Source organism: Elgaria multicarinata, chromosome 10 (genome assembly GCF_023053635.1).
Source record: "Elgaria multicarinata webbii isolate HBS135686 ecotype San Diego chromosome 10, rElgMul1.1.pri, whole genome shotgun sequence".
In the NCBI taxonomy this organism is placed as follows: Eukaryota; Metazoa; Chordata; class Lepidosauria; order Squamata; family Anguidae; genus Elgaria; species Elgaria multicarinata.
The window spans coordinates 7,689,142-7,713,079 of NC_086180.1; the positions used below are offsets into that span (position 1 = coordinate 7,689,142).

A 23,938-nucleotide genomic window follows, 5' to 3' on the forward strand; every position below is an offset into this window, starting at 1 on the left:
GCACAGGGTCTATGAAGGGTTTGGCAATTCATATCATGACACCCCGCAACCTTATACCTCAACGGGAAGGAGATATTTCTCAGTGCTCCCTGGTAAACACTGGCCAACATCTCTTCTAGGATTCATGGACCTACCCCAAAACACATCTAGATCTGTTGCTCCAGATGGCCAATGGGATTTTTCTTCACTGAGTACCTGTCCAGATATGGGATGGTGCAATCCTATAGCAAACTGCCTTATCCTAGTAGCCAGACCATGGGTCCATTTAGCCTGGATTGGCCTACAGTGACTGGCACTTCAAGGCCTCAAACCAAGAAAGATTCAGACCCACACTTGCTCCTAGAGACCCTCCTATGACTGGAGATGCTGTGGATTGAACGTGGGCCACTCTGACACCAAGCATGGCTTCTACCACTGAGCCACGGCTTCTTGATTGACTTTTGTCAGTCTAGCCATCTCACACATGGATTACATCCACCGTTGACAGCCAACTGCATGTAAGACAGAAACAAAACAAAACGGAAAGTCTTCCCCCAAAGGGTTGTTGTGTTATCCCTGTTAGCATCAAATATCCGTTTCTTTAAGCCCACAGGACTCAGAGTCTGTTAAATCATCGTACATGTGATATTCGATACACTCCATGAATTCGTTGGGGATCCCTATGGAGACCGACTCCACCTCTGTCTTGTACGAGGCCGCCATGGCGCCTTTGACGGACCCCGCCCGTATCTTGTTTGAGAGGCTGTTCATTTTTTCTTTGAACTGTGTCGTCGGCTTTTGGAAAGGGGAGAACATTCTCCACCGTTTGAAGTTCAGAGTTCTCCTCTTGCTGGGTCTTTCCAAGCTGCCGGAGTTCAATATGAAGGAGCCGTTGAGGGTAGACACCCGGGACCTTGGCTCCCTCTCGGATTCTTGGCCAGAGCCGTTCATGGAGGCGCCCCGCCAGTGCTTGTCGTACACCCTCCAGATGGGCCTTCTCCTCCGGCGGCACTGACATTTCAGCAGCCGGATGAAGGCCCTTTTGAACTCTTTGCTCGAGCAAGGGTAGATGATGGGGTTCACGCAACTGTTGAAGTATCCCAGCCAGAAGATGATCTTGAAGGACATTCCCTCGGGCTTCACAGAAGGAAAGAAGGACCCTAGAAGGAAGATAGAAAAACACACGTGAACGTAATCCACACTGGATTATTTCTAGAGCGGACTCTCTATGTGTGTCAGCCTATCCTTAACTGAGGTCCCGTGGAGGGATTTGTCTGTAAAAATAATTCTGAAAGCTCCTCCCTAATTCTGTTATCCTTCCAGATCTTTAGAGAGAGGAAAAAGCAAGCCTGAAAACAACCTAGGACAAATCTGTTGACTGTGGCATGATGTTCACCCATCGCTGGAAATGCCTTTCTTTGCAAAGATTAATCCCTCATTAATCCTGGATTTCTTTCCCTCTCCCGGGGTTCTAACGCATAACAATTCTTTGCGCCTGCCGGCAGGTGGCCTCATGGTCCTCTCCTGAGCTGGATGGGCTATTGCCCACTGGGATCTCTAAGAATAACTTTGTGACTCAGCCTCGGTGTCTTTTAATTTTAGATGAATCATGACGCGGCGTGACTGCGGTGTTAATTTGTATTATGGGTAAATAACATGCGCTTCCAAGGTATTGGCGCTAAAGGCCGGTGTCAAAACTGCTAGGAGGGGAGCATTTGGCACTGTGGGCATGAAAGCCTTCGCATCCTGGAAGCGAGAATAAACACACACACACACACACACACACACACACACACACACACATCATTTGCTCACTGATCAAGTAGCTTCCGAAACCTGTTAATAGAAAACAGCATCATGGTTTCCAGCCACCCCCCCCCCCCCAAAATCAGCAGGGCCTGTAATTTACGAGCCGCACTTTCAAAGAGATTCCGGGGCAACCGTGCCAAACGCGTTGGGAATGGCCGACCCTCGAGGGACCGGCCGGCCGCTAGGATCCGTTTCCCTTCCATGCGGCTGAAGCTGGGACTTTAAAGAAGTCCCCAATGGCTGAGGGCCTGCCGAAACTAGAGCAGCCTTCCCCGACGTTGTGCCCTCTGGACGGGTTAGACTGCAACACCCATCATCCCCAGCAGTGCCAGCTGCAGGTTTGGGGCAAGACACTTTCAACAGGCCCCCTCCCTCGGTGAATTCACCTTCTCACAGCCATGGTCACCAGCTGCTCTTGGTCTTCCTCCTCTATCTCATCATTGCTGCCAGTTGCTTGCTTGACAGGCAGAGAGCCAGGGAGCAGGGAGGTGGTGGTGTCTCCTGCTCTTGCTTTTCACCATCCTCGTTCCCTGGACCAGAGCAAGAGGCAGGTGAACAAGCAGGCTGCCACGGTGAAGAAGAGGAGCAAGTCCAGGGGGTTCGGGTCAGAGGGCCCCTGTTGGAGTGTGGGCCCTCGGCAGACGGTCAACCATGCCTACCTTTGCCTCTTGCTGGGAAGGATGGGATTTGCAGTGGAATATATGAGGGGGGTTCTAAGTTGGGAAAGGCTGAACTAGCTTTAGGGGCCAGTGTGGTGTAGTGGTTAGAGTGTCGGACTGGGAGTCGGGAGATCCGGGTTCTAGTCCCCACTCAGCCATTGGAAACCCACTGGGTGACTTTGGGCCAGTCACAGACTCTCGGCCCAACCCACCTCACAGGGTTGTTGTTGTGAGGATAAAATGGAGAGGAGGAACAGGATTATGTATGCCGCTGGGGGATTATTGCTCTGTGCCGTGGCTCCTAAGCCATGGGGTTCTGCAGGGCTCTATCTTATCCCCTATGCTGTTTAACATATACATGAAGCCGCTGGGGGAGGTTATCCGGAGATGTGGACTGAGGTGTCATCAATATGCGGATGATACCCAGCTCTACCTTTCGTTTTCATCAAACCCAGGTGAGGCAGCGGCTGTTCTGAACCAGTGCCTGGGCACGGTAATGGACTGGATGAGGGCTAACAAACTGAGACTCAATCCAGACAAGACGGAGGTACTGTTAGCAGGTGGTTCATCTCTCCGGCGAGGTGATGTTTGCCCTGTCCTGAACAGGGTTTCACTCCCCCTAAAAAAGGATCTGGTCTGTAGTTTGGGGGTGCTCTTGGATCCAGAACTGTCACTTGAGGCACAGGTGAACTCAGTGGCAAAGAGCACCTTTTATCAGCTTAGGTTGATATACCAACTACGCCCTTATCTGGACAGAGATAGCCTAGCTACAGTGATCCATGCTCTGATAACCTCTCGTTTGGATTACTGCAATGCGTTATACGTGGGGCTGTCTTTGAAAACAGTCCGGAAGCTTCAACTGGTACAAAACAGGGCAGCCCGTTTACTAACAGGGACTGGCCGGCGAGATCACATTATGCCAGTCCTTTCACAACTTCATTGGCTGCCAGTCCAGGTCCGGGCCCGATTCAAAGTGCTGGTATTAACATTTAAAGCTCTAAATGGTTTGGGGCCAGGTTATCTGAAGGAACGCCTCCTCCCATATGTACCTACCCGGACCTTAAGATCATCTACAGGGGCCCTTCTCCGTGAGCCCCTGCCAAAGGAAATGAGGCAGGTGGCTACTAGGAGGAGGGCTTTCTCCGCTGTGGCACCCTGGTTGTGGAACGAGCTCCCCAGAGAGGTCCGCCTGGCGCCTACACTGTACTCCTTTCGTCGCCAGCTGAAGACCTTTTTATTCTCTCAGTATTTTAACACTTAATTTAAATTTTACTGTTCTAACTCTGTATTTTAATCTTATATCAATTTTGCTGCGTGGTTTTACCCTGGTTGTGCTTTTTATACTGTATTTTGTATTTGTGCTTTTAACCTGTTGGTTGTTTTATTATGGTTTTAATTTTTGTGAACCGCCCAGAGAGCTTCGGCTATTGGGCAGTATAAAAATGTAATAAATAAATAAATAAACTGCAGTGAATTCATTCATTAAGCCCTGTGTGATCTCAAAGTACCCATCAGAGGAGTCCCTCTGCTGCAGCTCTGCATGAGTTACTGATCTAGCTCCATCTCTTTCCAATCAGACTCCACCAGAGAGGGTGAAACTGCCACGTTCTACCCCGGGAATGCTTGGATCATTCAAGCATTCCAAATGCCAAGAGGAAACAGAACTTGTCCTCTGATGAGGGTGCCCATCACATTTTGGTACAAGTCCCTGCTCTGATCTTCACAGCTGCCCTTCTCCGAAGTGAAACAGGATCATTCATTCCTTTTACACACTCTACTGCTAAAGCTTTTGGACATCAGAATGAAACATGCCTCCAATTTTAAATCCAAAGAAAAGGAAAATGCAAATCAGCACTCAAAAGTTTGGAAAACGCTGCATGGGGTGGCTTGGGGGAGATGTCAGATGCACATCCCTAATAATAATGAAAGAAAAATGCTTTCTCTCTCTCTCTCTCTGAACAGATGCTGAGATGCAGCCTGAATCTTTAAGAGACTTGGGCAAGGTCCTTCACCAAGCAGGGTATGATACTTCGAACAGGTTTAAAAACTGTATATGGAGTGTGTCCTGGGCCCAACAGTTAAAGCTGCAGGAGCCCTGCCCTCCCTTGTATCTGGCCACTCTAGTATAGCTCCTGCAGCTTTAACGGTTGTGATGAAGAGGGAATTTCCCCAGGTGCTGCATGCCTGCAAATGAGACTTGCTGAAATCCCCTTTTCTGTACAACTGTTAAAGATGCAGCAGCCCCCGTCCTCCTTTCCATAGGGTCATCCTACTGGCAAATACAGAGAGCAAAGTTCAAAAGCAATGAATCGGGCCTGGGACGTCCTTCCCTCTTTGCACAATATGGATAATGATGCTACTTCTCAGCGGTCTGCTAAATGTCCTATTACACAACCAAATGGAGATTTATTCATACTCTGCCTCCCGTTTCTGCCAGAGAACGGGGACGCGCCGGTATCTCTGTGTGCCCTGCCTTGTTGCTTGCAAATCGGACCTCTCATTGATGAATTACTTATGCTCTGCAGAACACGACGGTGGCCCAGCCGTTCGAGCTGCTATTCCTGGCTCCATTCATCCCCGGGGCCGCATCCATCCTGAAAGCAAGCCCTCTGCAGTAAATGAATTTGCACCAGGGGAGAAATTGGCCCTTGCCCTCCACGGGCCTGAGAGAGCTATTAAGCTCTTCCGTAGATTAAAATGTCTATCGGCGGGACGTGGCCGGAGATATTTATTATCCACTCAAGTGGGATGAGTTGAGCAGCCTCGCCGTATAAATAAAGTTGCAAGCTGACCTGTCAGGTGCTTGCAAGAAGGATGAGAAGGTACTGACCCGGGGAGCATCTGTTTGCTCCTCACCCAGGTGCACAAGAGTAGGGTGTCCATATGGAAAGGAAGACAGGGCTCCTGTATCTTTAACAGTTGCATAGAAAAGGGAATTTCAGCAGGTGTCCTTTGTATGCATGCAGCACCTGGTGAAATCCCCTCTCCATCACAACAGTTAGAGCTTCAGGAGCTATGCTAGAGTGACCAGATACAAAAGAGGGTAGGGCTCCTGCAGCTTTTAGCTGTAGGGATGAAGAGGGGATTTCACCAGGTGCTGCATGCATACAAATGACACCTGCAGAAATTCCCTTTTCTATTCAACTGTTAAAGATACAGGAGCCCAGTTCTCCTTTCCATATGGACACCCTACACTTGAGCTGCTTTCCCTCTTGTAAGCCCAGACAAAAGCACAGAGTCAAGCAAATGGTCAGTTTATTACCACTCTCTCACAGACTGTTACCTGATTTTCTCTTTCAACCTTTCCTAAGTTTTCCAGAGCATCTTTGTTATACATGATTTTTTTACAGAGGCAAGAACAGAATATAAACCAAGGCCTGTATCATAAGGACTTTGCTGCACTGGTCACCTAGGGTCTTTCCTAGTTATTTTTCCTGGCTGGCAAGAGATTTCCCGAAGTCTGGGCATGATTCCCGCCCCCCCCCCCCGAAGATTTTTGAGTGTGCACGTTGGCGTGGTGGTGATGACGGACAGTTTGTTGATTTGCTCTATAATGCTCACAGATAAGTCGGCTGGTGGTTACCAGAGCCGAAACACTTATCTGCAAGTATGTGAAATTGACCAAAATTTCAAATGAAGGGTACAGTCCTATGCGTGTTTAGACAAAAAAAAGTCCTACAACTTTTTGGACTCCACCCCCCCCCCCCATTTAAACATGCATAGGATTACACATTGAGCTGCTCGCATTTTGAATGCATCATTTCAAATTTGAATTAATAGAATCATAGAATCATAGAATAGCAGAGTTGGAACGGGCCTACAAGGCCATCGAGTCCAACCCCCTGCTCAATGCAGGAATCCACCCTAAAGCATCCCTGACAGATGCTTGTCCAGCTGCCTTTTGAAGGTCTCTAGTGTGGGAGAGCCCACCACCTCCCTAGGTAACTGATTCCATTGTCGTACTGCTCTAACAGTCAGGAAGTTTTTCCTGATGTCCAGCTGGAATCTGGCTTCCTTTAACTTGAGCCCGTTATTCCGTGTCCTGCATTCTGGGAGGATTGAGAAGAGATCCTGGCCCTCCTCTGTGTGACAACCTTTTAAGTATTTGAAGAGTGCCATCATGTCTCCCCTCCATCTTCTCTTCTCCAGGCTAAACATGCCCAGTTCTTTCAGTTTTTCTTCATAGGACTTTGTTTCCAGACCCCTGATCATCCTGGTTGCCCTCCTCTGAACACGCTCCAGCTTGTCTGCGTCCTTCTTGAATTGTGGAGCCCAGAACTGGACGCAATACTCTAGATGAGGCCTAACCAGGGCCGAATAGAGAGGAACCAGGACCTCATGTGATTTGGAAGCTATACTTCTATTAATGCAGCCCAAAATAGCATTTGCCTTTCTTGCAGCCGTATCGCACTGTTAGATGCTGAATACAAAATATTTGTCTTGCCCTTTGTATGCTTTGGACTGATCGACATCTCTCCTTTGTTTTGGAAGACAGCTGTCAATTTCAGCTGTCAGCCATCAATTTCAAAAACTGTCAGCAGTCAATGTAAAATAATAATAATAATAATAATAATAATAATAATAATAATAATAATAATAATATCCTATCTATTTCAGCGAAGGGATGCTTTGATCTCTTAACACCCATTGCATGCTTCCTTTCGGATGTAATCAAATACTGAATACCGTCACGTCAGATATTGACATACTGTCAAATCACAGCGGTCTGGTATCAAATATCATGGGATTTCAAGGACAGATACCAAATATTAAGTGGATATTCAGCAGATATTGCAACAGACTAGTTTCTGGAGAATATTCAGCACCAAAGTTCATAGAGGGGAATCTTTGGGTGCAAATTGATTTCTGTCGCTAGTAGTTAATTTTATATCACTCTACACCCTATTCCACAGTGCTGCGGGATCAGAACAAGGTCAGTCTACTTCAGTAGCTTGTTTCTGATAGTGGACAGCTAGGTGCTATAGGGTAGTCTGCAAGCAGGATAATCTATGCAGGGAAAGTGGAAACAGGCATGAATCACCCCCTGAACTGGATGATCCAGCACAGCTCAAAATGATCCAGTACAGCTCAAAAAATTGCTGACATATTGAGTGCCAGTGTGGTGTAGTGGCTAGAGAGTTAGGCTGGGAGTTGGGAGATCTGGGTTCTAGTCCCCACTCGGCCATGGAAGCTCCCTGGGTGACTTTGGGCCAGCCACAGACTCTCAGCCCAACCCACCTCACAGGGTTGTTGTTATGAGAATAAAATGGAGGGGAGGAGAATTCCGTATGCCACCTTGGGTTCCTTGGGGGGAAAAAGCTGGGATATCAATGCAATGAATGAATGAATGACACAAACTTTCACACAGCCTCACGGTGCGCCTGCATGCTTGGACCTCAATGATGCATGCAGAAGTATTCCCAGAAGGATGGCCCAAGCTCTGACTCTCTGATTCCCTCTGAAGCTGGCTGAAGTCAGAGTTTCACTCCCATCTTGGAGGTCACAAGACTTTGGCTTGTTTGTTTAGGCTGCCTTTAAGCAGCCTGTGATGGATGCCTCTCCTTTAATTTAATTGCCTTGCTGATCTTTTTTATTGTGACTTTTTATGGCTGGCTTTTAAAAACATGATTGCATTCTATTTTATTTTATTTTTGCCCATTACTTTGAGTCTCCAGAATGACAGCATAAAAGCACACGCACACACACACACACACACACACGAAACATGAGTAAAATAATAATAAAAATGTATTATAAGGTTTTAACTGAAGTCCTGGATTTTCTTATTGTTGATTGTTTGAAATTGCGTAGGTGTGTTTGCATCTGTGCGCACTTTGTTTTTGCATTGGCTTCCTATTTCTTGTAGGGACAGAAGACAGAACTTCAGCTGATAACTGCTGAACCAGGTGGCATTTGTCAAAGGCCCCAGGATGGCCGGCTGTCACCTCTAGCAGAGCGCACGCACAGGCTTGATCTTCATGCCCTACCTTGTTGTGAAGTGATCCATGTGCCCTACATTTTCAATCCGGAAGATCCAGCAGGCAGGGACAGATGCTGTCCGTGGAGCAACTAAGATACTGGGTCCCGGGTTTGAATTTCACTTCTGCCAAGTACTGTCCAAGGGGGTCTTAGGTGAGTCATTCTTTCTGGACCTCAGCTCCCTCTCCCCACCAAATCTGATAACAAACCCAGTCTAACTTACAGGGTTGTTGTAAGAATGATGCACATTAAAGGCATAAAGTGTTGTGGCAATACTAAGCATTACTGTAAGGGGATTATGTATATTTTGTCAGCCTTCCCCAGGTATGTTGGACTGCAACTCCCATCATGCCCAGCCAGCATGATGAGAATTGCAGTCCAACATATGGTATGGAAGGCACCAGGTTGGAGAATGCGGCTAGGGAGACATTCCCCCCCCCCCTCCCAAAATACTAGAACCCAATGGGGTCATCCCTTAAAGCTGATGGGTGGGAGATTCAGGACAAATAAAAGGAAGGACTTCTTCACACAGTGCAGTTAAAATATGGAATTTGCTATCAATTTGGCCACCCCTTTGGATGGCTTTAAAAGAGGGGTTGGATAAATTCCTGGAGGAGAAGGCTATTCATGGCTATTAGTATTAGTATCCCACCTTTTGCCCAATACTGGGTCTCAAGGCAGTCTTACAAAGTTTAAAACATACATTGTAAAACCTAGGAAAAGAAATGTAAAAAAACAAACAAAAAAACGTTTAAAATATACAACAAAATTATAAGTCATTAACATAGATGGAGGACCAAATTACTCTCCAAAGGCCTGCTGGAACAAAAAAGTTTTAGCCTGCTTCCGAAAGCCCATCAAGGAGGGAGCCAGCCTAGCTTCCCCAGGAAGAGAGTTCCAGAGCACCGGAGCAGCCACCGAGAAGGCCCTCTCCCATGTTCCCACCAAGCGTTCCTGTGAAGAAGGTGGGACTGAAAGAAGGGCTTCTCCAGAAGATCTTAAAGCACGGGCAGGCTCATAAGGGAGAATACGGTCTTTCAAATAACCTGGACCCAAGCCATACTACTTCTGATGGCAATGTGCTACCTCCAGTATTCAAGGCAGTAAGCCTGTGTGCCCCAGTTGCTGAGGAACATGGGTGGGAGGGTGCTGTTGCAGCACCATGTCCTGCTTTTTCATCCCTGGCTGATGGCTGCCTGGCCACTGTGTGAACAGAGTGTTGGACTAGATGGACCCTTGGTCTGATCCAGCTTTGCTCTTCTAACATTCTTATATCAACCCCCTCCTATTCCAGCTTCCAACCTCGTTTTCTGACTTGGTCCAAAGCAAACCATCCCTTTGACTCGGAGTGTTTTTCTTTCCTCTTCTCCAGGGAAGTGCTTCCTGTTAAAGAGTAAGACGTGACCCTGGGAAATTGCAGAGATGGGGCGGGGTCAAGGGGTCCACACAGATGCTGAACCTCTTCGCCTGGAGAGTTGGAGGAAACACAGGGAAGGCCGTGTCTCTCCCAAGACTATTTTCTGTTTGTTTTTCCAGCTTCTAAGTTCTCCCTCCCTTGTTTTTCTAAGAATGTGAACTTGCAAGCTAAACCCAACCCAGCTTCAAGTATGCAAATCAGACCTGGCCATGGACTTGCCCCCACACCCTGCAAATGACAGGAATGCATGGAATACTCAGCTGGTGTCCCATACTATTCATTGTTATTTATACCAAAGCGCCAGAGCCTTAGAGTTACATCGGCAACACAGAAAGGTCTCCATTCTCAAGGAGCTTACCGTCTAAACCAGACTTCATCCACCAGCCTTCATCAATTGTAGACCAAGATGCTTTGGTCTACAATTCCCAGCACTCCCAATCAGTGGCCATTTTACCTGAGGCTGATGGGAGTTGAAGTCCAAAGCATCTGGAAGTATCAGCTTGGGGGAGGGAGATTCTAAACGGACCCCTGGGAAATGTTAGGGGGTGCCGGATGGGGAGGTGTAGAGAGGGCAGAATGTGAGTCATTTCCTGTATCTAGTTGAGGTAAGGTTTGTTAAATCTGAGCTGCTCCGTAGTGCAGAACTAAAGTTTTCCAATAATGCACCTTTAAATGATTTTTTTTTGTAGTTCAGGATTCATCATGCATTAAGCAAAAGGAAAGGTCTTGAGAGTCAGAAAAGAGGCATTTAAATCTTCCTGTTTTGAATTTCTCAATGTGGCAGGTATGTAAAGGGCATCTCTGCTCTACAAATCTAAACAGGTTTAACTGCCATAATGTGTGTGTGTGTGTGTGTGGGGGGGTGAGGTTGGGAGAGAAGGATCTCTAGCAGAGACCTTTCCATAACTTTACAACCCTCATAGAATCATAGAATCGTAGACTAGCAGAGTTGGAAGGGGCCTACAAGGCCATCGAGTCCAACCCCCTGCTCAATGCAGGAATCCACCCTAAAGCATCCATGACAGATGGCTGTCCAGCTGCCTCTTGAAGGCCTCTAGTGTGGGAGAGCCCACAACCTCCCTAGGTAACTGATTCCATTGTCGTACTGCTCTAACAGTCAGGAAGTTTTTCCTGATGTCTAGCTGGAATCTGGCTTCCTTTAACTTGAGCCCGTTATTCCATGTCCTGCACTCTGGGATGATCGATTAGAGATCCTGGCCCTCCCCTGTGTGACAACCTTTTAAGTATTTGAAGAGTGCTCTCATGTCTCCCCTCCATCTTCTCTTCTCCAGGCTAAACATGCCCAGTTCTTTCAGTCTCTCCTCATAGGGCTTTGTTTCCAGACCCCTGATCATCCTGGTTGCCCTCCTCTGAACACACTCAAGCTTGTCTGCGTCCTTCTTGAATTGTGGAGCCCAGAACTGGACGCAATACTCTAGATGAGGCCTAACCAGGGCCGAATAGTTCCTAAGGCTATTTTGGAGAAGTCATGCTAAGTTGAATTAACTGAAATGTCCAATTACAGATGAACCTCGTGGCCTCTGATCCCGCCTTTCTTGCTCTTGCAAGGAACCAATGAGGCCTACGCGGTCTTCCTGCTCTTCATGTTATCCTCACAACAACAACCCTGTGTGGTAGGTTAGGCTGCTGAGAGTCTGTGATTGACCCGAAGTCACCCAGTGGGTTTCCATGGCCAAGTGGGGACTAGAACTCAGACCTCCCAAGTCCCACTCCAACACTCTAACCACTATACCACACTGGCTAAATATGACTTCCAGGATCAGAGGCAGAAGGCCTTGGTAGGCCAGTTGCTGGGATCACGGGCAGCAGGCTGCTGTTGCACTTCTGCTCTGCTTGTGGGTTTCCCATTGGGGCATCTGGTTGGGCCACTTTGGGGACAGAATGCTGAGCTAGAGAGGCCTTCGGTCTGACCCAGCACAGCTCTCCTGAGGCACTTTTTAAGAACGAATCAGAAATACCCACTTATTTATTATTACATTATGTCCTGCCTTTTTTCTCTCTCTTGCAAAGAATCCAAGGTGGCCTATATGGTCCTCCTCCGCTCCATTTGTGGCTCACAACAACAACCCTGTGAGGTAGGTTAGGCTGAAAGTCCGTGACTGACTCAATGAGTTTCATGGCTGAGTAGGAACTAGAACCTAGACCTTTTGCATCCCACTCCAACACTCTAACCACTATACCACGCCGGCTCTCCTACACCACACTGGCTGTCACACTTAGAAGCCAACATGCAATTACCGGGGCTTCATCCAACCGCCTTTGAATGCCATCCAAACTGATGATCATCACCACATCTTGTGGCAGTGAATTCCATAGTTTAACTGTGTGTTTTGTGAAGAAGCCCTTCCTTTGATCTGTCCTGAATCTCCCACCCATCAGCTTCATGGGATGACCCCATTGGGCTCTAGTATTTTGAAAGAGGGAGAAAAAATGTCTCCCTATTCACACCATGTATAATTTTGTACACTTCTATCATGTCTCCTTTTACCTTCCTTTTTTCCCCACGTTGAACAATCCCAGCTGTTGTAGCCTTCTCTCATAGGGCACATGCTCCAGCCGTTGAATCATTTTGGGGTGCGTGTGCCTTTTCCTGCACTTTTTCCAGCTGTAAAATATCGGGTTTTTTTTTAGTTGTGCTGACCAGAACTGTACACACAGTATTCTAAGCACGGTCGCACCATAGATTTGTATTCTTCCTCTCCATGCTGACTCTAATGTCTTTTTGGCACCAGGTGGAGAACTTTTGTATTTGCCTGGGCTTTTTAGATCTTTTTTCGCTGCTACTCATGACTGCAATGCCGTCTTAATTGATGCCAATGCTTTATTCGTGTCCATGGTTTTGGTGTAAGTTTTGAGCCAAAAGGTGCTCTGGGGACGGATTATCATAGAATCATAGAATAGCAGAGTTGGAAGGGGCCTACAAGGCCATCGAGTCCAACCCCCTGCTCAATGCAGGAATCCACCCTAAAGCATCCCTGACAGATGGTTGTCCAGCTGCCTCTTGAAGGCCTCTTGTGTGGGAGAGCCCACAACCTCCCTAGGTAACTGATTCCATTGTCGTACTGCTCTAACAGTCAGGACGTTTTTCCTGATGTCCAGCCGGAATCTGGCTTCCTGTAAGTTGAGGCCATTATTCCGTGTCCTGCACTCTGGGAGGATCGAGAAGAGATCCTGGCCCTCCTCTGTGTGACAACCGTTTAAGCATTTGAAGAGTGCTATCATGTCTCCCCTCAATCTTCTCTTCTCCAGGCTAAACATGCCCAGTTCTTTCAGTCTCTCTTCATAGGGCTTTGTTTCCAGACCCCCGAAAACAAATTATGAAGTAACTGCAATCACCAATCGATCAATCCGGCCCTCAGATAGCTTTATCCCTCCAGATCAAGCAGGGAGAGAGAACAGGAGCCCCAAAAGAGAGAGAGAGAAGGAGGGAAGGAAAAACCTCCTGGTCATCTAACGGCTGCCGGCTGACTGTGCTCCCAAATTGTTCCTGTCCAAGCTTAGCCGTGGTCGTTTGCCAAGTCCCAGCCTTTCCCCATCCGACTCCGTGTGAAAAAATGCACATAATTTCCCATAAATTTTTGTCAGAGGCGAGGGACAGCTCTTTCTCCTGCCCCCCCCCCAGTTTGAGTACCTTGACTGACCCAGAGACCAACTAGATTCACAGGATGAGACCAGCACACACACACACACACACACACGCTTCTAGAGAAGTGTCAGCTTGAGACAGCATGGCCCCATTTTTGTTTCAGAAAAGGAAATGGGAGGGGTGTGTGTGCGGGTCAATGCAGGACACTGTGAATGGGATCTGGGTTGCTACTTTGCCCATTTGCTACCTCCTGCCGGAGAGAAGACAGGGTGGACTTTGTCTCTATGTAGGGACGGATCTACACTTTTGGATTCAATGAGTAACTTCCGCTGGGATTCTTCCATCTTTGTCGACACTACTCCCCTTTTGTCTCTTTGTTTTTGATTGCTGCCTCCTTGTTTTTTTTCTGTTCCTGTGCTGCTCTTGATGCATTTGCTATTTTGCTTGGCACCCCTGGCCAGCAAGTTGGACGACCAACTGTTAGGGGCGAGGGTGGTGGCAGCAGAGGTTGGTCGCTCCGATGTCAGTGGGCTGGTGAATCCGCTCCGGGTTTCCATCAGAACCAGTCAGAACAATGAAGGAGTTCTCCAAGGTGCAAAGCTATCCTTTAGTGTTCTGATTGGTTGTGGCTGAAATCCGGAGGGGATTCATCACCCCACTGATGTTGGAGCCACCAGCCTCCACTGTGTGTGTGTGTGTGTGTGTGTGTGTGTGTGAATTCTCAATGTTAGGGCAACTGCTTTGCCTGCACGAAGTCCCATTTCCAATCATTGGCATCTCCATGTAGGTCTGGGAAAGATTCCTGCCTGAGATCTGGAAGAGCGGTCGTCAGTCAGTATAGTCAGTACTGAGCTAGGAGGACCAAGGATCTAGCCCCATATAAGGCAGCTTCTTAGGTAAGGCACTCTGCACATGGTCAGAAGCACTTGTGTATTGGGGAGAGACCGTGGCTCAGTGTTATAGAAGATGTTTGCATGCAGAAGAAAGCCCCAGGTTCATCCTCCACCATCTCCACGTGGGTCTGGGAAAGAACCCCGCTCCAATCCCTGGAGAGCCATGGACAATTTGAGCAGATAGTGAGCCCTGAGTCAGGTGGCACAATCGTCCGACCTTGGTGTGAGTCTTCTTTTTGTGTTCGTAAGAACATAAGAAGAGCCGTGCTGGATCAGACCATGGTCTGTCTTGTCCAAACAGTGACCAAGCAGCTCCCCTTGGGGAACCCACAATTATTAGATGGGGTGCAATAGCACCCTCCCACCCATGTTCCCCAGCAACTGGTTTACATAGGCATCCTGCCTCTGGTACTGGAGGTAGCACATTTCCATCAGGACTAGTAACCATTGATGGTCTTCTCCTCCAGGAATTTGTCTAACATACTTTCATCCAATAGGAGAGGAACGCCCAGCAATTAGTTGACGACACTAAAGGAAATCGAAGGCATATCTCAGGGGTGTTGAACCAGAGGGCTGGATTCAATTTCAAAGATGCTTGAGGGCAGGGCACGTTCCAGTGGTGGGCGGAACTTCAGGCAAAAGGGGGTAGGGCCAAAGTCAACAAAAAGGGAAAAAAACCCACAGGAACTGCTGAAAACAAGCGAAGAGCAAAGGGGAGGGAAAAAAGGATGTTTAATATAAAGAGCTCTGATAGGACTCGGACCCTCAGGTCCTTCTTCAGGGTACTTTGTGAGAATGCAATGGGCATCATTTGCTCCACTTTCCAATCTGCTAGGCGATGTTCCATTTCAGCCTGTTGGAATGGAGGAAAAACTGCACAAAAGCTGGGGAAGCTGGCAAACGATTGAGGGGACAAGAGAATGGAAGCAGGGTCATCTGGGGAGCCCTAGAGAGCCAAACTGAGACTCCGGGAGGGCTGGCTTGGGCCGTGTGCCTGAGGTTCCCCACGTTCGGTGTAGCTACACCGCAGGCTTCCACTGCATACATAGTCCTTCCCTTTCCCCAAGGAACTCACTGGGATCTCTCACAGCCCAGAGGAGTCCTGTCACCGAACTACAATTCCCAGGATTCTTTGGGGCGGAGGAGATGAGAGCTGAACTGAAAGAGCTTTCTAGCACACAGCCACCGTCCTGTTGTTCATCTGCCTGGCTGCTGGACGGAGGGACAGCAGATGGCAAACGTCTGGCTAAAAATAAGAAAAAATATCGCCCTTCAGTTGTGTCTCCTCTTAGCTCAAGTGCCCTGGACACCCACGCACCAGCCCCAAACACTCTGACTTGACGTCCAAGAGCAATGCCACAATGCCACCACAAAAACGTTGCCTCAGAGCTCTGTCGCCGTTGGCCCGGGGGGCTCTTAATGGCCTTTTTGGAAGGATCTATTGCTGGAAGAGCTGAGATTGCTCAGGCCGATGGAATCCAGGGCCTGAGTAGGAAGGAACACTGCGTTCCCTGCCGAGGGAATTGCATATCTGCCTGGAGAGATACCTCTTCCAGTGACCCTGTTCGGAGGCCCCTGTCGCCACCACTATCAGCTCGTTCCTGGCTGGCTCCCCGCTGTGTGCTGCAGCGCATGAATATGGGAAAAGGCCCAAAAGACACACACACGTCGTGCCTGAGGCGATGCCCAGAAGAGGGAGAGCGATCCTGAGGCAGACGCTGTCGACGGTTGCCAGATTCTTAGCAGGAGAGATGGCAAAGAGCCTTCCGGCAACTTGAAGATGCGGACCTCAGGACCCCAATTTGGCCCTCCAGAGCTTTACACATTGATGTGCCCCCTTTTCCCCAGCCTCATCCCTGTTCCCACCACCACCACTAGGGTGACCCTATGGAAAGGAGGACAGGGCTCCTGTATCTTTAAGGGTTGTATTGAAAAGGGAATTTCAGCAGGCGTCATTTGTATGCAGGCAGCACCTCTTTTGTATCTGGTCACAAGGGCAGGGCTCCTGCAGCTCAAACTGTTGTGATGAAGAGGGGATTTCACCAGGTGCTGCCTGCATACAAATGGCACCTGCTGAAATTCCCTTTTCTATACAACTGTTAAAGATACAGGAGCCCGGTCCTCCTTTCCATATGGTCACCCTACCCACCACCAACTATTTGGTGGCTATCCAGCTTTTGCACAGTCCTTTCCCCCCTGCCCCAGGGTGTCTTCTAAAGCTTAGTTACTGGCAGTTAAAGCTTTAAGCCACAATGCACTGGCTTGTTTCGTATTCCCCCTTTTCATTTTTGGCCCCACCCATTTTGCCTTCGGCTCCGCCCCCTTTGCTTTCGGGTCCCCAGCCCACCGCCGGAATGCAGCCTCTATTGCTTCTCCAGAATTGAATTCGGCCACTCCTGCCTTAAAAACAAACACATGAATTACGGCACAAGCTTTCATGGACTTTGTCAGATGCACAGAGTGGCTGCAGATAGAGAGACCAGGGGTTCCATCCGGATTTAAGCAGGGCCAGCCACACTGGTGGAACTTGGCTCCTCCAAGCCCCTGATTATGCTACACAGGGAGTCAGGAGACCTCCATGAAGAGGGTGAGCTGTGGTGTGTATGTGTGTAGGGAGGGGGCACCCCCCAAAATCAGGTGGAGAGGTCCTTCTGCAAGTTGAATCCTCCCTCTCACACACAATCCCTTCCTCTTGCAGGAGGTAGATTCTGGATCCAATTCAAGGTGTATATATACCTGTAGTTCAAGATAAAGCTTTCATGCGTCCGTTGAAGTGGGCTGTAGTCCACGAAAGTCTATGGAAGAATTAATGTGCTGTTCCTTAGTGTGCCAGAAGCCCTATGAAGAGAGACTGAAAGAACTGGGCATGTTTAGCCTGGAGAAGAGAAGATTGAGGAGAGACATGATAGCACTCTTCAAAGACTTAAAAGGTTGTCACACAGAGGAGGGCCAGGATCTCTTCTCGATCCTCCCAGAGTGCAGGACACGGAATAACGGGCTCAAGTTAAAGGAAGCCAGATTCCAGCTGGACATCAGGAAAAACTTCCTGACTGTTAGAGCAGTACGACAATGGAATCAGTCACCTAGGGAGGTTGTGGGCTCTCCCACACTAGAGGCCTTCAAGAGGCAGCTGGACAACCTTCTGTCAGGGATGCTTTAGGGTGGATTCCTGCATTGAGCAGGGGGTTGGACTCGATGGCCTTGTAGGCCCCTTCCAACTCTGCGATTCTATGATTCTATGATTCTATGAGAGAAGACAAAGATGTTCTTTCAACATTAAAATGAGTATACTCTGAATAAGTTCAAGCCATGATTCATTATCCACTGTTTATGATAAGAAACAGTAAACAAGGGTGTGATGTGGTAATCTGACGGGTAAGAACAGGCTTGCAATTAGCCACTTGCCTGTTCACCTGTAGATGGTGGTTTCTGCATGTGCCTCCCTCCAGCAACTATGTCAGGGATGCTTTAGGGTGGATTCCTGCATTGAGCAGGGGGTTGGACTCGATGGCCTTGTAGGCCCCTTCCAACTCTGCTATTCTATGATTCTTCAAGCCTTTCTACATGAGACTTTTATTCTCTCTGCACCACCAAGACAGCTTTTAATTTTAATAAACAAGCTAGAAACTAATGTAAGTTCTGCTGTATGTGGCCAACAAATGCACTTCCAACCCACTTACACCACCTATTATTTATTCCAATGTTCGGAGTATCTCATGTAGCATAAAGGAAAAGCTCCATGGCTCTAACTAAGCAAAGTGTTTCCACTTTTCCTGGTCAAGGTGGTCACCGTGTTTGGGCTCAGGAAGGAATGATTAGCTTGCAATGCTAATCATTCCTTGATCATTTATAAATGAGTCCCCCTCATTTATATATGAACAGTTTTTCAGCAGCTGGGCTTTTCTCTGCTGTCATCAGGCAGAGAGCTAGATCAGGATGGTTGGAATAAATTGTTGGGTAGGTCAGACCATCTGCCATCCTATCGCCCTGGGGAGATCACCTGGCCAGTGCACCTGCCGCCTATGGTAGCTATAGACGGTCACCTTCAATGGTCGTGCTTTCTTCTGTGGCCGCAAAAAAGTATGCTTGCCCATGCAGAGTAATCCTAATGGGGCAGGTGGAGCCAGAACATTATGAATATGGATCTTGGTTAGGGCTGAGACCCCAAAGTGGAGTGCTTCTTGAAACATTTCAAGTAGTATCAGAAATCCCCCCCTCTTATGAAATGTCTTTGCTGCAAAAGCTTAAGCACTGATTTTGCTGGCAGCAGGTTGAGGATAAGGTTAGAATCGTAGATGTGGAAGTCTGAAACACCTGTAGAGCGCCTGGTTGCTACTGCTGGATTCACAGAATCATAGAACAGTAGAGTTGGAAGGGGCCTCTAAGGCAATCGAGTCCAACCCCCTGCTCAATGCAGGAATCCACCTCAAAGCATCCCTGACAGATGGTTGTCCATCTGCCTCTTGAAGGCCTCTAGTGTGGGAGAGCCCACCACCTCCCTAGGTAACTGGTTCCATTGTCGTACTGCTCTAACAGTCAGGAGGTTTTTCCTGATGTCCAGCTGGAATCTGGCTTCCTTTAACTTGAGCCCGTTATTCCGTGTCCTGCACTCTGGGAGGATCGAGAAGAGATCCTGGCCCTCCTCTGTGTGACAACCTTTTAAGTCTTTGAAGAGTGCTCTCATGTCTCCCCTCAGTCTTCTCTTCTCCAGGCTAAACATGCCCAGTTCTTTCAGTCTCTCTTCATAGGGCTTTGTTCCCAGACCCCTGATCATCCTGGTTGCCCTCCTCTGAACACGCTCCAGCTTGTCTGCCTCCTTCTTGAATTGTGGAGCCCAGAACTGGACGCAATACTCTAGATGAGGCCTAACCAGGGCCAAATAGAGAGGAACCTGTACCCTGCACAATTTGGAACCTATACTTCTATTAATGCAGCCCAAAATAGCATTTGTAGCCACGTCATACTATTGGCTCATATTCAGCCTAATCTACACAAAGGGGGATATTGCAGTATAAAAGCAGTATACAAATGGCAGGAGCCACACCAAGCAGGATATAGTGGTTTAAAAGTGGTATCTGGTATGTGTCAATGGGCCCCAACAGTTGTCAGTGCACTTCAATACCACTATGAAGCAGTAGCGTGGCTCCTGCCTTTTATATACCGCTTTCCTACCACTTTCATAGTGCAATATCCTGCTTGGTGTAGATTAGGCCTTGGATAGCTCCTTTAGAGTTCTGATTGGTTCTGAATGAAACCCAGGGTGGATTCACTGCCCCACTGACATTGGAGCCACCAGCTCCCACTGGCTGGCCCTCAACAGCAGAGAGGAAGGAGAAGGCAAAAAAGTATATTTGAGGAACATGCCACTTTTCCCCTGGGTGAAGGCTCCAAAATATCTCTTCTCCCTAGATACTACAGGAATGCCCCTTCTGTGTGCGTGTGTGGCAGGAGACATTCATGCCTTCATGACACTGTCAGCTATTGCTTCTCTCTCCACATTTTTCTCGGATCTATTTGCATGCCCAGCAACAGAGAGATGAAAATGTCCATGCTTCACAAGCCTAGAAGGAAAAGTCCATGCAATAACAGATACTCCTCTACCGGCAATCTCAATGGTTCTGTTTTCATACAAATTCTGCTCATTTAGGGAGGATTTTGTTAGTCCTATATATAACAAATTGCTGCTTTTAACCTTTAAATATCCTGACTGGGGTCAGGATATCTGGAAGAAACTCCAGATCCACGCACCCAGTTCTGGGGTCATCGGAGAAGGCCCTGCTTTGAGACCACCCTGCATTGTTAAATGAGTGGTTACGGTGCAGGGCCTTTTAATTTTTTTTTACTGTGGCCCCCTTTTCACGTCCACCTGGCTATCTCACTTGCACATTTTTGGGAGCTGATTAAGACCTTTCTAAAAAGTCAGGTCTTTGGGATACATTAATAACAATAACATTGGTGTTCTTGTTGTTCTGCTTTAGATGGGTGCATTTTGATTGCTGCTTTGATTTTTAGTTGTATTTTTTTAAATGTCAATTTTATTGTGTATCTTGCATCAGCTGCTTTCGTAGGTTAAAAGGCAGGGTGCCAATGAGAAAGCATCCATACATCTGAATGGCATTTACATCCCCTCCCACGGAATAAAATGGAAAGACTTGCCATTTCTCCAAACATAGCTACAATGACGCATTTGCCGAAGGTCTGTGTCTTCTGGTGGCAAAGAGAACTGGCTGGAGGGAGCTGTGCTCTTTCAATATTTGCAATTCTCTTATGGAGTTCACGACCTGAGTAAGTAGCAATCCTCGCTAGTTAAGGTCTCTGCCGTGTATAGACGAAGCACCTATATTACCCTGAAGCAATTCTTATTTCATCTCAGAGACGTTTCTCTACCTGAACCAAATGATTCTCCTTTTCATTTTCCCCACCGGGCCTCTCTGTCCGACATGTGAGTTTCTTCAGTTATCTGCCTTTGGAACTGATCAGTTTTGAAATACGTTTGCATGTTACCAAAATCTCAATATTCCAGATATTGTTCCAGGTATTGAATAAAATGAAAGCCAACTTAAGGGTGCGATCATCAAGTCCAATCAACTTCACTTGGAGAGAATTAAGCACATGTTCTCCCATTGAAATCAACTGGACTGTGTTGTCTCTGTTCAATTTAAGAAACAAAAAACACACACCACACAGTGGAAGATGGAATATACTCCTTTTCATTTTTTGTTACAGTAACATACCGGAGCCAAAGTAGAGTGTTTTGCAATCCCTATGATCAAAATGGGCATGCATCAGTTGATTGATCCACAGTTTATCCCCCCCCCCACCATTTTCTTATGCTCTCCTTAAACACCAACCCAAAGCTTAGGCAGGGTGACCATATGGAAAGGAGGACTGGGCTCCTGTATCTTTCGCAGTTGCATAGAAAAAAGGAACTTAAGCAGAAAGAAGACAGGGCTCATGCAACCTTTATTGCTGTGATGAAGAGGGAATTTCACCAGGTGCTGAATGCATACAATTGACACCTGCTGAAATTCCCTTTTCTATACAACTGTTAAGGATACAGGAGCCCTGTCCTCCTTTCCATATGGTCAACCTAGCTTAGGGGTGTGGGGAGAGGGATCAACCAGATCCCAATATTTACATTTAGCATCTACTGACCAGACATAGATCATTGATTCAGTAATATATTGGGCTTGATAATTAAACGTGTTTAATAACATGGATTATATATTAGGGGTGTGCACGAACCCCCCGCTCCGCCCCACGGGCAGATCCGAAAATTTCGGATCGGCCCGCTCCGCGCCGCTCCGCCCATACTCCGCTCCTCTTCGCCGCAGAGCTCCGGCTCTGAATCAGAGCTCCACAGTGGAGGGGAGTGGTGCCAGGTAAGGCTGGGAGAGGAGGGCGGGGGGGGGGTTACCGGGCCCTGCCGCCGTCGCCGCCCATGCTGCGACGGCGGCAGATCCCAGTAAGGGACCAAGGGAGAGGGGGGCCTTACCTGCCTCCGTCCGCGGTCCGTCGGCTTCTTCAATTGAGCCCGTGGTTCAACCAGGAAGTCTGGGCCGCAAGGGAGAGGAGGGCGGGGTGGGTGGGTTACCGGGCCCTGGCGCCGTCGCTGCATGGGCGACAGCGACAGCGGCAGGACCCGGTAAACCCCACTTACCTTTCCGGCGGAGCTCCGGATCGAGGCGAAGGATCCGCGTTCACCTCGATCCTCTTCGCCTCCGCCTTAACGGGAGGCGAAGCACCCCGCTCCACTTCTAATTCGCCGGTCCGATTAGAAGCGGAGCACATCCCTATTATATATAGCTCCCTGGGAGGGCTCTGAAATGCAGGCCTGCAGCATGGTTTCTCCTAGTCTGGGGCGGGGATCTGGGCAGCACCATCTGCACGCCACCCTGAGATCTTAATGATATAGGGTGGGATACAAATGTTTAAAATAAATAAATAAATAAATAAATAAATAAATAAATAAATAAAGGGCTCTATAACCTGTGCCTGAACAACACAGCAGCACCATGAGGCCAAAACACACCTTATATATTTAGCAAATGCAGCACTGTGTTCATTTCGTTTGAAAGATCCCTCACTACTATGGGGCAAAGGTACAGGGTTGCATCTCTCGTTTTAGCTGCAAATCCACAAAGCTTCCCAAGGGGCATGGAGCAAACGCCCATAAATAGGTCTAGTGACTTCTTCTATTTTAAAAAAAGAAGAAAATCCTGTGTCAAGATAATCCCCAAATCCTGTGACATAACATTCTGTTATCTCCATTAATCATCGCAGATGCAGAGGACATGCATTTGCAACTCTTATTTTGCCTAGTTGATTACGCAGTGCTTATTTATTTATTTATTTATTTATTTATTACATTTTTATACCGCCAAATAGCTGAAGCTTTCTGGGCGGTTCACAAAAATTAAAACTACAATAAAACAACCAACAGGTTAAAAGCACAATTACAAAATACAGTATAAAAAGCACAACCAGGATAAAACCATGCAGCAAAATTGATATAAGATTAAAATACGGAGTTAAAACAGTACAATTTAAATTTAAGTTAAAATTAAGTGTTAAAATACTGAGAGAATAAAAAGGTCTTCAGCTGGTGACGAAAGCAGTACAGTGTAGGCACCAGGCGGACCTCTCTGGGTTCACTGTTTGCTTCTTTTAGAGCTCCATCAGACGAGCGTTTTATTGCATGCTCGTTCCTGGGCACTCACGGAGTTTTGTGAGTCCCTCTCATGGTGTCATCTGCCTCCCGCTCCTTCTAGACTTCTTCGCGCCACCAAAAAACACCTCAGTAAGGCCGACTTATTTTTAAAGATGGATGTTGCCGCTATCTCCTTCTGTGAGCAGGATCATAGAATCATAGAATAGCAGAGTTGGAAGGGGCCTACAAGGCCATCGAGTCCAACCCCCTGATCAACGCAGGAATCCACCCTAAAGCATCCCTGACAGATGGTTGTCCAGCTGCCTCTTGAAGGCCTCTAGTGTGGGGCCACAGCTAGACCTAAGGTTTATCCTGGGATCATCCAGGGTTCGCCCTTGCCTGAGCACTGGATCCCCTGTGTGGAACCTAGGTGAACAGATTTGACCCCTGGACGATCCAGGGATAAACCTTAGGTCTAGCTATGGCCTGGGAGAGCCCACAACCTCCCTAGGTAACTGATTCCATTGTCGTACTGCTCTAACAGTCAGGAAGTTTTTCCTGATGTCCAGCTGGAATCTGGCTTCCTGTCACTTGAGCCCATTATTCTGTGTCCTGCACCCTGGGAGGATCGAGAAGAGATCCTGGCCCTCCTCTGTGTGACAACCTTTTAAGTATTTGAAGAGTGCTATCATGTCTCCACTCAATCTTCTCTTCTCCAGGCTAAACATGCCCAGTTCTTTCAGTCTCTCTTCATAGGGAGAAGCAGTGTGAATGGCCTGTATACACATTGTTTACTTCCTCTTTCAAAAGAGGAAGTAATGAGGGACAAACATGCGGGCGGAGAAGCGCCGGTAAGCAAATGCGATTTTCCTCCGTGTGATGATGCTCTTAGTCATGGGGAGAGGCTAGGAACTGAAGCCTCCTCCTCCTCTTTCCAATGGAAAT

The 23,938-nt window shown here is 47.8% G+C and overlaps 1 protein-coding gene across 1 annotated transcript in view; it reads right to left on the minus strand.

Moving 5' to 3' along the window:
* Positions 1-461: 461 nt before the first annotated feature.
* ADRA1D (adrenoceptor alpha 1D) overlaps positions 462-23,938 on the minus strand; it is a 65,455-nt gene continuing 41,978 nt past the window's right edge. Inside the window, exon 2 of the mRNA XM_063136143.1 lies at positions 462-1,139. Within this exon, the coding sequence (XP_062992213.1) occupies positions 565-1,139 (575 nt within the window). The 3' untranslated portion in view covers positions 462-564. The remainder of the gene's footprint in view (positions 1,140-23,938) is intronic.